Here is a 13,339-nt window from a genome sequence, read left to right as displayed (position 1 = left end):
AACTAAACAAAATCATAGTATTTTTATTTTTACTAGCAAAACATGCCCGTGCGTTGCTACGGAAAAAAATATAACTTAGTATCAAATTAAATAGGAAGGAACCATGGTAATGATATAATTATATTTATAATTTATCCATTATATAAAACTTGAAACTTGTAATTTATTTTTACGAAGTGTTGTCATTAATATGACCATGTCTTATTAAATTTATATCAAATTAAAATATAACCTTGAGTGATTCTTTTGGTGTCATATTTTAAGACATAAAAAAAATAGATTATTTGACAACGTGTCTAAATCAATCAAGATGTGTGACTTTTCTAAACTCATATAATGTTTAATTATAGTTTGTAAGGAGTTATTTGCCGATGTCTCAAGAATTAGTTTTTGCGGTGATGATTATGATGAGAGACCTCTCTTAATTTATTACATGGCAGTCATCATCTATGATTTCAAAAATATATTTATTTATACTTGATTAGACAACAAACTACAACTCCCTCATCTGCACCAAAAGAAAGCAGCAAGTCAGCACAGGCCTCAGCGCGCTCCCCACCCCACGCACACTCTCTCCCATAACTATTCATCCCTTCCCCCAAATCAGAATAGAGTCTCCATCAAGAGTAAGGAAAGCAAATACTGCTCCTCCACCACAACTTAATCCAAGCTCGTCCACCACAACTTGATCCAAGCCAGCCGCGTGCATCATCGCACATGCACTGCGTGGTGGAGACCTCCTCCTGACGGATGTTGCAGATCGCTAGTGGTTCTCAGGATGAGGATGAACGGCAGAATTCAGAAGCAGAAGAAGCAGGGCGCAGTACTACTACAACATAGGCGATGCAGATGTACATCCAGCTATGAGCAGGGCAGTTGAAGGATCTCACCCTGCCACCACTGGGATCCGGCTCTCCTCGACAGTGTCGGTAGCCGCGCCCCGCACGCCAGCTACGCTACCACCTCCACACCATTGGCACCTCGCTGGATCCGGCGGAGTGCGGCAGATTGAAGCGAGCGGCGTTAGATGCGAGCGTGAGTCCCTCAGGTAATATAAAATAGAGAAAAAGGAAAAAAGTCCATATCGGACACACCAAGAACTTCGCTTTGGATTCAACTCCAATTTACCATGCCAATGACACACGTCGGCAGAAAGACCAACCCCAAATGCAGCGGCATGGCACCAGACCCGAGGCACGAAGCTAGCAGCAGCAGTTAGCAGGGCGGACAACGGACTTTGGTGTTGGCTAGCCTAGGCGGGAGGCCTAGTTCTATGGGAACGGCCTGGGTGGCTTCAGGTTCCAAGACAGGCCGGCCGGCTGTGGCCGCGATGGGCGGCGTGGGTGGTCACGAGGGCCGCCCTAGATCCAGAGGACGAGCAACATCCGTTGCCGCCATCCATCTCCCGGCGCTCGCGCCGCCCACCTGTTGAAGCAATGCCCTCCGACTCCGAGACGACGAAGCAACGACGGGACGAGGCAGGAGAGAACAACGGACCGGGTGTGTGTCTAAGCTGGGCCGAGTTGAGCGAAAAGGAAGGAGTGAATCAGACTCTTGGGCCTAATTGAATGGGTTGGATGAAAAAAAAAGAGCCTGATATAAGTATATATTTGTCTCGCAAAAAATAAAAAATAGACAACCAAAAAATATCCAGACCAAAAAAGAGGCTGAAATTTTACCTCTTTATTATTAGGTATAGATATAGATATAGATATAGATTTAACAATTTTGGGAACTAAACAAAACCATAGCCAGATGCCAGGATCACAGTCAACACGAACATGGTGCTCTGTTTATCTGCAATCCCATCGTGGAACAATCTCTCATTTCGTCGACTGTGAAAACAGAACCTGGACAGCATCGTGCCACTGGAATCAATGCCACTTTATGTTGTCCAAGTGGAGATGCAGTGCGCTCACTTCACCTCTCAAGGTTTCTTTGTGCTCCGGCGGTCCGGCCTCAGACGACCCAGCAATCGAGCATGCTCATCAACTGCGTTGCTGTCGATGGCCTGCGTGTATACCATTGTAGTTGATGTAGCAGTACACATCACGGCGTTGTCCACACTAATAACACGTGTCTCCCCACCGGAACACTGCCATGGCGCGCAACAAGTTCTCGTCGTACCACCTCGCCGCGGCGCTCCGCCGCGAGCTGGACCCCGCCGCCGCGCTCCGCCTCTTTCTCAACCCTCCTGCCTCCGCGACGCCGTTCCGCTACTCGCTCCGCTGCTACGACCTCATCATCTGCAGGCTCGCCGCCGCGCGCCTCTTCCCGGCCATGGAGTCCATCCTCTCCCGCCTCGCTTCCTCCTCCTCCTCCTCGGGTCCCCGGCCCCGCGAGCAGCTCCTCTGCCGTGTCATCTCCGCCTACGGCCGCGCCCGCCTCCCCGCCGCCGCGCGCCGCGCCTTCACGCACCCGGCCTTCCCCGGGCGGCGCACCGCTAGGGCCCTCAACACCCTTCTCCACGCCCTGCTCGACTGCCGCGCCCCTCTCCGCGACCTCCTTGTCGTCTGCCATGACGCCGGGATCCCGCCGGACGCGTGCACCTATAACATTCTCATGCGAGCGGCGGCAGCGTCTGGCTCCGTCGACCACGCGCGCCAACTGTTCGACGAAATGCTGCGACGGGGCATCGCGCCCACTGTAGTCACGTTCGGCACCCTTGTTGCCGCGCTGTGCGATGCTGGCCAACTGGAAGACGCGTTCGACATGAAGGAAGTGATGGTCAGGCAGTACGACGTGTTGCCAAATGCATATGTGTATACAAGTCTGATGAAGGGCCTCTGTGAGAAAGGGGATGTGGATGCCGCGTTGAGGCTCAAGGAAGAGATGGCAGGGAAGGCAGATCTTGTGCTGGATTCTGCTGTATATGCAACACTTGTACGGCCGTTGTTCCGGGTAGGGCGAAAAGGTGCGGTGGTTGGATTGCTGGAGGAGATGAAGGGGAGGGGGATCGTGGCTGATAGGGCGGTGTACAATGCGATGCTTGCAGGCTTTTGCAAGGATGAGAAGGATTTCGGTGGTGCATTTGCAGTGCTTGACGACATGCGGAAGAATGGGTGCAAGGCGGATGCAGTGAGCTATAATACATTGGTTGCAGGGTTGTGCAAGTTGGGCCGGTGGCGGGATGCGAGTGAATTGGTTGAGGATATGCCAAGGCGGGGATGCCATCCAGATGTGGTGACCTACAGAATGCTCTTTGATGGGATGTGTGCTGCTGGGGAGTTTCTTGAAGCAAACCAGGTTTTGGATGAGATGGTTTTCAAGGGTTTTGCACCAAGCAAGGATGGTGCACAGAAGTTTGTCGAGGGGATTGAGAGGGAAGGAGATGTGGTATTGCTGGAGTCAGTGTTGTGCCGACTAGCGAAGGTGAATGCTTTGGTGTCAAGTGGATGGGAGAAAGCTGTAAGTGGGGTGCTGAATGAAGCCACAGAGTTGAGGCTAGAGAAGCAGCTTGATTCTTTAAGAAACCATAGTGGATTTGATCAATGCAATTAGAGTAGCGAAAAAGTAGCAAGCATGGTTTCTAAAGAAACAAATTTGTTCATCTGTTGTACAAGGCTGCCTTGCAGGTAGTATTATTAAAAAGGCAGAGAAAGATTAAAATTGGAACCTAAGGTGTGCAACTTATTTGAGTGAAGTTAGTTTTGCATAAGATTCAAATATAGGATGGATCTATTGCAAAAAAAAAGAATCTTCATGTTTGCACATGGTCATATATATTTTAGTTTTTGTGGCATGCTTCTAAATATATTGTTATTTTGTTCCCTTGCAGACATTGACAATAAATGTGTTCTTTGGAATACTAATATACTCCCTCCTATCACTTTTACTTGTTGTTTGAGACAATGATTTAGACTCGCAAACAGCTTGGTTAGCTTGTCTGAAACTACAACTAAAAGTGAACGGAGGGAGTACTTGTTAACATTTCAACACACTTTTCCTCCAGTCTCTTCAGTAAATAGCTCCATTTTCATTAGCTAAGGTGATTTAGTGCATAGGACAGGAGAAGATGATGTAGTAGTTTGTTCGTTTTGAAAATAGCAAACATTTATGTTTGCATAAAAACTAAGGGACAAGTCATCTTTTTCCAATTTCCATCCTCTCAAAACTATTCGAGTTGGACAAGCTAATAGAAGTTTGCTGTAGGAAAAATCACTTTGTTGAGAAAGATTGTAACATATTCTTGATTCTCGGTTCACCAGTTGGAGGCATGCTCTACTAGGTAAGATGTTTTTGCCTTATGATGGAAGAGTAATATGGCTCTAAATTCCTTTGGATGTAGCATATTGCTGTATTGAGTTGTGTAACATAAACCTGGGTAGGTTTTGAAGAGTGTAACAGTAGCAACATGAAAACAGAAAATAAATGGAATATAAAATCCATAATCTATTGAATTATCACGTGTTCAACAGAAGCTTCATATGTCAATAAACATCTGTTTGATTTTTTAGAAGAGAATGCTCATCACCAGATCAACAAGAGCAACAGGCTAACAGATATCTACAACTTTTACTACCATGCGAAACATTGGGACTGGAATCTACATCGCAGAATCTCTACCTCTACTTGCGAAACATAGGGGGTGGAATCTACTTCTGCAGTGACTGCTGTAGTTGTCTACTTGTCTATCTGCACAAGGACCTGAACTTGGATATGTACTTTGTCGTCTCAAATATGAGGTTAGCTACTCCTGTCACCCCACCTCACTGAGCCTGAGGGTTTTGGCTCTTGACATGTTGGAGTATTGGTTCCTTCACCTGCAGCATTTTCATGGAAAATTACAGTTTAGCATTCATGCTGTCATGCAGTAGCAGTGATGTTGGGTATAAGATGAACATATTGATCTTGATAGGATTGAGTTATGTGTGACTTATGCTCATTTCAGAGAATAAACATTGAGTTTACCATGCTAGCCTTCCTGGATCGCTTGTCCTGGGTAGACTGCATCTCACTTCCACCAGTCAGAGATCTTTTGATTCTCTTTCCAAGCACTCCACTCTCCAGGGAACAAATAGGTACAGCCAGCTGCAAGAAAGTTTCAGACAAGTACATTTAACACAATATTTGAGATCACCAAAAGACCCTAGGCTGTAACATTTCTTGACTACTGGGTGATCAGACTGTGTATATACCTCACGCACACTTGTTGGAGTCCTGCTTGGATCCTTACCCACTGCAGAAGCTTCTTGCCCGCTCTGCATGGACACATTCTGCTGCAGCTCTGGTAGCTCCCGAGTACGAGTAAGATCAGATCCGACTGAGTGGAAGCAACCCATCGTGGAGCCATCTCTCACTTCATGGTCTGTGAAAAGATAATTTGGATGGTGTCATGTCACTGAGGCAATGCCAATTCTGTTGTCAAAGTAATGTGAAGATGCAGATTGCTGTTAACACTTACCTCTCGGAAGGTCTTTGTGCTCAAGCTCAGCATGCTCTGTATTGGTGTCAATGGCCTGCATAACGTAGCAGTATTTTATTTTAATTGATTTGTAGGGCAATGTAATGCCACAATGAGCAGTCAGATACTGCTAGTGCTAGCGATACGGCAATCTTATAGGTACTCCCTCCATCCCAAATTGTAAGTCGTTTGACCTTTTTTACCCCAAGTTTGACCACTCGTCTTATTCAAAAAATTTGTGCAAATATAGTCAAATTTAAGTCATTTTTGAAGAACTTTTATTAATAAACCAATTCACAACAAAAAAGTGATATTTTGTACAAAACTTTGAATAAGACGAGTGGTCAAACTTGATATTAAAAAAGTCAAACGACTTACAATTTGGAATGGATTGAGTACATTATATGTTACCATCTGTTCGCCTTTGTTGGCTTGCAGTATCTTTTTTATCTCAAGGAGCCTTCTGTTGGTAGATTCAGAATGAATAACAGCTTTGCCTATAGCAGCATAGTAATATGGTTAGTAAAAAAACAAAAGAAAATAATGGGTATCGCTGTATCACATAGCACGGTAGAATCATTTATTTTTCTGTGATTTAGATGATTGATATTGGAAGTTAGGACTACAAAACGACATCAGGCATTCTGACTCATTATCTTCTAACACATTAAGTTGTAAACTTGTAATGCCAAAATCCCAGATGAGATGCATAATTCTCAATGAGATTCATAAACAAATCTTAGTTTTAACTAAAACAACAGATTCCAACCTCAAGGAAACTTGTCCAGGAATTCATCAAATAATGCAAAGTGGTCACCATGCACATTGCAGTTATTTCAGGTTCAGTTGTCCCTTTGTAGAAAATGTGGCTATGATTAAGAACAGTTTACCGTGAGTTAAATTACTTCAAACACAGCTCACTGGACTGCCGCTTCACCAATAAACAACATAATAGATGAACCATTCAATAAAATACTAGAATTGTATAATGCATTCAGGACATTCTGTGTACAGATTCAATCAATTACCCAGTCTTCGGTTAGCTGAATTCTTTACATATCCATCTTGCACCATCTTGTCAATCAACTTTCGGACTATATTCTGGCTGGCTTCCCCATCCAGCTTTCCTTGAAGTTTGGCTATTGTCACATAATCCATGGGAAGTGCATGATATAATGCCTGTAATATTATGTTATATATCAGCAGGTGACATACGCAGACAAAATCTAGGAGTGAAAGAAGGTTCACCTTCATATATAGCAGATCCCCATTGTTGTGTTTGGTTACTTCAATTGGTGGTACATCTGTCATGATGGCCTCCTTCTTTATATGCACTGTTTTTGGATCAGCCTTCTGAAAACGTTATGTCTTGTTAGTGAAGGCAGTACGTTTTTTTTACAAATAAGAGAATAACATCATAAGAAATGGTAAACAAAAGCAGTCCGTTAGGCTGACCTGGTTAACAGTATAACCATCTTTGCTTGCCCTGGATAGTATACCATCTTTAAGTAGCCTCTCCATAATATCTGAAAAATCAATCATTAGCTACTAATTTAAGACTTCAACAGGAGCGAGGAAGGGCTGATTTTATTTCCTGCATTACCTTCAACCAATTCCTGCAAAATATTCAACAAAAGGTGATCAAACATAGGCCATACAACTCAGGTTTTCAGGGGAAAAAGGGCATACAACTCGTGTGTGCATATCAAAATATGTGTTGATTTACATGCATTAGTGTATCAAGTCTGTCACTTGCTTTGAAATCTAGCAACATATGGGACAATAGTTAATTACCGTTGCTATGTCAGGGAAGTTAGAAAGGACATCTGAAACATTAATTGCTCCGTTGTCTCTTGAGCATATCCAGTCCTTTACTTGGGAAGTTAGCTCTTCCTCATGAGCAGCATCTTGAGTATCATCTGCAAACATAGAAAGTCAGAGGAGCAGATGTGCAAGGACAACTATAATATATCAAATTCCCAATTACCCAAGACATACAAACACATTACTAAATTAACAAGATGTGTTTCTCTTAAGTAGTAAAGAAGAATAAATCTATGCATTGCAAATGAAGCTACACAAACAAAATATACCTTCTGAAATAGTACCAGTGCCCTGACCTTTGCTTTTTCCATCTGTTACAAAATTTGTATTAATAATTGCAGAAACAGCAAATGCAACCATAGCTGAGGACATGCTTACTATTAGGAGCTATGATGTAATGATCCGCCTTTGATGGATGAACCTAATACAATCAAAGATAATGTCAAGCAACACTTCAGATAAAAGGAACATAATTTATATAAGTGTAGAATTAGGTTTTTTATGTTAGGAACACACTAGATAGCTCATTAATGCCACAGCACTAGTAATATATCATAGCATTGATCTGTTTGTTCTTCACCTCAGTGTCAGAAAAGTCATCATCATGATCAGACTCATTATCCACAGTCATTCCATCATCTCCGCTGTTAACATTTTCATCATCACATGGATCAAGGACACTTTTGACCTTCACAGGAGAACAAACTGTGAGAAGCATCATCTTTAATTCAAAAAAAAAAGGTCAAAGGACCTTCTGCCTCATTTCCCTTTACCTTCAAAGCTAACACAAGGTGCTTGCTATTGACATTGCCCACTTCCATCTTCAAGGGGTTCTTGTTCCATATATTCATGGCCTCATTATCAGCACAACACTTGAAGAAAGGAGGCTCATAATCCTCAGGCTGCCAGTATGGAAAAAAGAAGCTGGGTTGACTTCTACCAACAGATTCAAGAAGAACAAGAGAATTTATCTCCTCATTTATTGAGAACAAAAGAACAAGGTTATCTGCTGTGGCAGACCCAAGTATCGATATGGACAAATAAATAAACAGAACAAAAGTTATACTCACTGTGACATCATCATAGTACAGCAGCTTCATTAGAATGGTTCGCTGAAGAACAGACCCCAGTTTCAGATCAGCGCAATGTATTGCAAATTAGTAAACAAATTACAGGATGTCTGAAAATACCTCCTCTGGCATTGGGTCCAAGGTCCTCATAAGCGAAACCAACGTTCTGATCATCTTACAAGCAGAGCTCCTGAAAGAAAACCATATGTCAGGATATGATCATCATATATTAAAATTGTCATTTTCCACTCAACAGGTACATTGGATAAAAAACGTGAATACATTAATTGATCTGCAGATGCACTATAGCCCCATTATACAAGAATGATGACCTTCATTACTATATTTCTGTAAGGCAAGTCAAGAAAACCAAGAGCAATATATGGTACCTGGTCTACGTAAAAGTGAACTGAAAAGTATAATCTGTTCATGTTTTGATAGAACTGTGTACATTTATCATAGCCAACAGAAAGATAATTAAACCCATATTGTTCACAGCAAAACCATAATGTTGAATTGTTTCAAATCATAACATTTTGAATGGTTTACAGACTGCATGCTCATGCAAGAAAATTAACATCCAAGGTAAGACCGTAAGAGAGTACCTCATCTGATCAGGAGTTACTTCTGAAGCATTTGAAGTGAATGTAGTACTACCCTTTTTGCTCCCTGTACGGCTCATGTTCATCGCAACTTCCTCGGTACTGGTGTTGGGGTAGCTAAATGAGACTGTAGGGAAAGAACAACACATAAGACGCCTCCAATCCAACCTGATATGCAATTCCACAGGGGGAAACTTACAGGCATACTCCTCAATCATCGGGCCCTCCTCCTTCTCACAGATACAAAAGAGGAGGGTCTTGAGATATTTCTTTTGCAAAGCATCATAGACACCTAAAAGTTTGATTCCATAAGTTGATCACATAAGAAAACAAGGACAATAGTGTCACACATGATACATATACATACAACCTCTGTTCTTAAATAATATGTTGTAGAATACATAGAAGTAGAATTTTCCTCAAACGTACTATGATATTATTAAATTTTTAAGTCAATTTGTCCAAGTAAGTTAGAAAAAAAGTTGAGAGATGTGCATATCATGTCAATGTCCAAAACAAACAAAATACAACAGACTTTTTTAGGAGTAAATGAGATAGGTATCAATTCTTAAGTACTAGACAATGAATGAGCTCAGGACATGTTTCACCTTTCTCCATCCAATCAATCAGTCTCCTTGACTCAGCATCCATTGGCATCAGCTTCTTAATCTTCATCTCTGTGGCAATATAAGTGTTTTTTTAGGTAAAAGGATAGCAGCTGTTGATTTGGACATAGATACTATACTTGAAGCTATTGCCAGTTCTAACCTAGTGCTGGAACCGACTTATCACTGAAGTACTTCTCATGGAATAGGCCTCTGATGTAGCTGATGTTGTATATGGCAATCCGGAGCAAATTCCTTGTCTGTGGGATAAAAGTAACATCATGTTATCAGAAATATCCAAACAAAAAGCAGGCTATCACACCAGATACATGTTGAAAGAAATCATTGAACAACCATCAACTCATAAAACGTTGAAGCCCCTGAAAAAAAAGAATCGGAATGGACTACAGTGCTCGCCAAAAGAACACAACATAGATGAGTCGTCTTTCAACAGTGGAACCAACAAACTTTTTTTTATCACAAACAGACATGTACAGTATGACTGTATGAAACATTTTTGAAGAACATATGAAAGTGAACTAATGCCTGTAATACAAATGGTGTTGCGATGATTTGAAGCATTATGCAACTGCAGCTAAAAGCATCACACATCCAGAATTCTATACAATATTATATCACATTCCAAACAAACTAGTTGTTTGCGACTGATTGCACATACTGCAACTGATTGCACATACAAAAATATATAGGATAACACAAACAAGAGTAATCTAATTGGAAGTAAACCACACAACTTTTTCAAGTGGATAATGCAGCAAAACTTATATGAAACCAAAGCATTATCATTATTGAACACTGCTGTTATTCTGCGTATCAGTACTGTATGGTTACCAGAACTCTGCTGTAACACAGAAGAAATCGACATTACTAGAGCACAATAGGAAAGGCTTAACAGACCATATTCTGATACAAGGCAGCAACCAGTTAGAAACTGTACAAGTTTGCAAGAGTTTATGATCCCAAAAAATATGTACTGTTTGTTACAATAGAAATCAAAATATGTACTGCCATGAACATGGACACTGATACTGTCGAACTAAAGATCAAATAAAAGCTGTGTTTCTGTTCAAGATATGTTCGGACATAAATATGTCACTATCCCACGTGCAAACATAAGTAAGAAGGGGTTCACTCAAAAAAGCATAAGTAAGAAGGGGTAATGGGTACTAGTGAAACCTGCTCCTCAATCCACAAAAATTATCGTGATGGAGGGCTAAATTAATCAACACAACCTGAGTGGGTATTAAATGGATTGATAACTTTCTAGAGGCTCCTGGAGAAATAATTTGCAGCCATCAGAAGTACTAATTTCTCAGATAAATGAAACGATGAGAAACAGTGTAAGCACAAAAAAATGATAGGCATGTATATATGCATTGCAGATTGATTTGAGATCTAAACGCAAATTAACAGGTCCTTGCCTCCCAACAACCAAGTTGAGACGATTTACTGGAATCAATGTCGAGAATCGCCGAAATCAACCAGAAAACTAGAAAACCAACACCGCCTTCTTCTATCAATCCAAGAGCTAGCATTCTAGCAATGTTCCAAAACCACAGAAATGAGACCGCAAACAAAAGAGAAGTTCCGCAGTAGTTTTAGACCGAATCGACCGGGAACCTAACAGAGAACAAGCAAGCAGCAGGGAAAAAAATACCTACCAAATACCTGTGTACCAGCCATGAAATCCATCCGAACAGCCAAATTAATCCACACTTTCGAGAGTGTTTCGCGGAGAACTAGGGACGAAACGTAATTTGAGTTATCCAGAAGCTACTGAGCATGCTCCGAACCGACCAAACTAGAACCATTGGAAGGAGAAACTAGCAGAGACCAGTGAGACCCCAAAACCCCACTGCTCGAGCATCAAGCGCGCTAGAATCCGCGCACGCGAAACGGGTAAAACTGAGAAACAAAATCCCCCAACAACCCCGCAAATGCAAACCAACTTGATACGCGAGCATGTAAATGCTCGAATCGACCCCAATTTGATCGGACAAGCCCATGACGAAACCCTTGTGCAACCCACCGGTCAGAAATCACAGAACATCTCGATCTAACAACGATTCGATCGGCGGGGAGCCGCCCGAAACCACTCGAATCGCACGGAATTGAAGTTGAGGCGGAGTGATCGGCGAGGAGATGAGGAGGAGACTTACTAGAAGCAGCGAATCCTGCTCGGTGATCTCCGCCTCCTTCGTCTTCTGAGCAATCACCTGCATCGGAGCGGCACAAACACGATCAGGGCACACACACCTACATGCGAAGGATGCGAAGCACGGTGTAGGCTGAGAGATGAGAGCTCACCATTTTGCCGGGTCTGCGCTGCTTGCGCGGCGTGCGGGGTGAAGAGGCAGTGGGGAGAGAGGAGGGTGGTAATGGTGTGGTGCGGGATTTGGGGGTACTTATAAAGAGTGGGGTTGATGGCCGCAGCCCGCAGGGCCGCAGGCGTGGGGGCGTGGGGCAGAGCCGTGGACGAGAAGACTCTTTTCGTTTGAAATTTTGAATTCTGGAAACATGCGTGGTAGGTGTAAGACAAAAACGGTATACTCATCTATACTATAATGCACCATTCCAAATTATACTATATTCACTCAGCAAAATGTCCCCCACTGAGAGTCTCTAACTATTGTGTACCTAAAAAATATACACAGGAATCTATCTCTGTTAAAATCAAGGGTTAATAAAACATCAAAACTTATCCGATGGCTGGTCTTTGATGTTTGATGCAGGCTTCTCACCCCTCCTCTCACCCCCGCATCCTCCATCCCACGCCCGCAACATCTGACCACGGTTCGATTCCTATTCCCTTCTGTATTTTTTTATGGTTCTCGCGACACCATTGTGGCCAACACTGTGGCCGAGGGCACGCTGGATGTGGTGCACGGCGGCAATGGCAACGCCGGCCGCCGGCCGCTAGGGCAGGGCCACTGAACCCCGCTCGCGCTCACGGTCTGTAGGCCCCTCCGCCCTAGGACTGCGTCTTTGTCCCTGTCACTTGTGAGCATCAGGACCAAGATCAGGTGGCGGCATCATCGTCTCTAGGCCTCCTCGCCTCTCCCGGTCCTCACCGTCTCCAGTCTCCGCGGCCCATGATCGTGCACATCCCCTTCTCCTAACCCCGTGACGACGACGGTCTTAAGTCCAATCTGCTGCTTGCTCGGAGTAGATGCCTGAATGCCGACGTTGACGAGGACTTCATCGTGAAGCCTCTTCAGAGAAAGGACATGCAGCGTCTCTGGAACTGCTCCACTGCCACGAGGCCCAGCAAGGCGTGCCGTGCCGTGCGAGGCCGTTGTGGCCAAGCGGAATAACAAGCCGTTGGTGCTACCACCGTCACCGACGATGCCATATCCCCATCGGTACGGCGAGCGAACCTCGCCGGAGTCGCCATGGTACGTACGTTGCGCCGGCTACCACTACTCGCGCTCGGATAGGAAGGTTAATCTTTTCCTCAATTCTCTGATCAAGTTTGTCTCTGTTCTTTGTGTGCCAGGTGCTACAGTCGTTGAGTTTGGAGCTCTCGCAGTGCTGGTGTATGTGTATATGTCGTGCTATGCCAGGTCGAGATCCTGCACAGATGGTCATCGAACAGCCACTGCTCGCTCTCCCTATGGTGCGCCTGAGCATCAAGCAGCAAAGCCTGGAGCAACGCTGCAGTGCGGTGCAGACGTGCAGTACTGGGCACCAACAGGAGGCTGATGATGCAAATGCAAAGTTCTCCTGTTGCTGCACCAAAGTAAAACACTGCTATTTTCAGGCTCCACCAAGGAGGTGTATTTGCTTTTTGTTTGCTCAACATATCCTATTCAA

The 13,339-nt window shown here is 43.6% G+C and overlaps 2 protein-coding genes and 1 long non-coding RNA gene across 4 annotated transcripts; 1 reads left to right on the top strand and 2 right to left on the bottom strand.

Moving 5' to 3' along the window:
• Nucleotides 451-1,650, bottom strand: LOC110432564. The gene is made up of 2 exons (XR_002449991.1): nt 1,095-1,650; nt 451-984 (listed from the first exon to the last, which is right to left on the bottom strand). It is a non-coding gene; the product is annotated as an uncharacterized LOC110432564 (long non-coding RNA).
• On the top strand, nt 1,909-3,806 carry LOC8058969 (putative pentatricopeptide repeat-containing protein At1g53330). Its single transcript, XM_002462588.2, has one exon. It carries the CDS (start codon nt 2,101-2,103, stop codon nt 3,499-3,501), a length of 1,401 nt encoding a protein of 466 aa, XP_002462633.1. The 5' UTR covers nt 1,909-2,100; the 3' UTR covers nt 3,502-3,806.
• On the bottom strand, nt 4,369-11,918 carry LOC8054785 (meiosis-specific protein PAIR2). Of its 2 annotated transcripts, none has more exons than XM_021453275.1 (22): nt 11,834-11,918; nt 11,686-11,742; nt 9,669-9,765; nt 9,509-9,577; nt 9,100-9,192; nt 8,904-9,027; nt 8,419-8,488; nt 8,299-8,340; nt 8,002-8,130; nt 7,809-7,916; nt 7,607-7,649; nt 7,498-7,539; nt 7,199-7,323; nt 7,008-7,020; nt 6,860-6,930; nt 6,653-6,757; nt 6,433-6,583; nt 5,783-5,901; nt 5,405-5,459; nt 5,139-5,308; nt 4,912-5,031; nt 4,369-4,763 (listed from the first exon to the last, which is right to left on the bottom strand). In XM_021453275.1, exons 1-22 carry the CDS (start codon nt 11,834-11,836, stop codon nt 4,710-4,712), a joined length of 1,860 nt encoding a protein of 619 aa, XP_021308950.1. In that variant the 5' UTR covers nt 11,837-11,918; the 3' UTR covers nt 4,369-4,709. The 2 variants fall into 2 exon arrangements, with proteins under 2 accessions (XP_021308950.1, XP_021308951.1); XM_021453276.1 differs by having other exon boundaries at nt 5,816-5,901.

The sequence above is a fragment of the Sorghum bicolor genome, chromosome 2, assembly GCF_000003195.3.
Source record: "Sorghum bicolor cultivar BTx623 chromosome 2, Sorghum_bicolor_NCBIv3, whole genome shotgun sequence".
Classification (NCBI taxonomy): Eukaryota; Viridiplantae; Streptophyta; class Magnoliopsida; order Poales; family Poaceae; genus Sorghum; species Sorghum bicolor.
The sequence above is the reverse complement of the archived record's forward strand: the minus strand, read 5'-3'. Positions and strand labels throughout refer to the sequence as shown.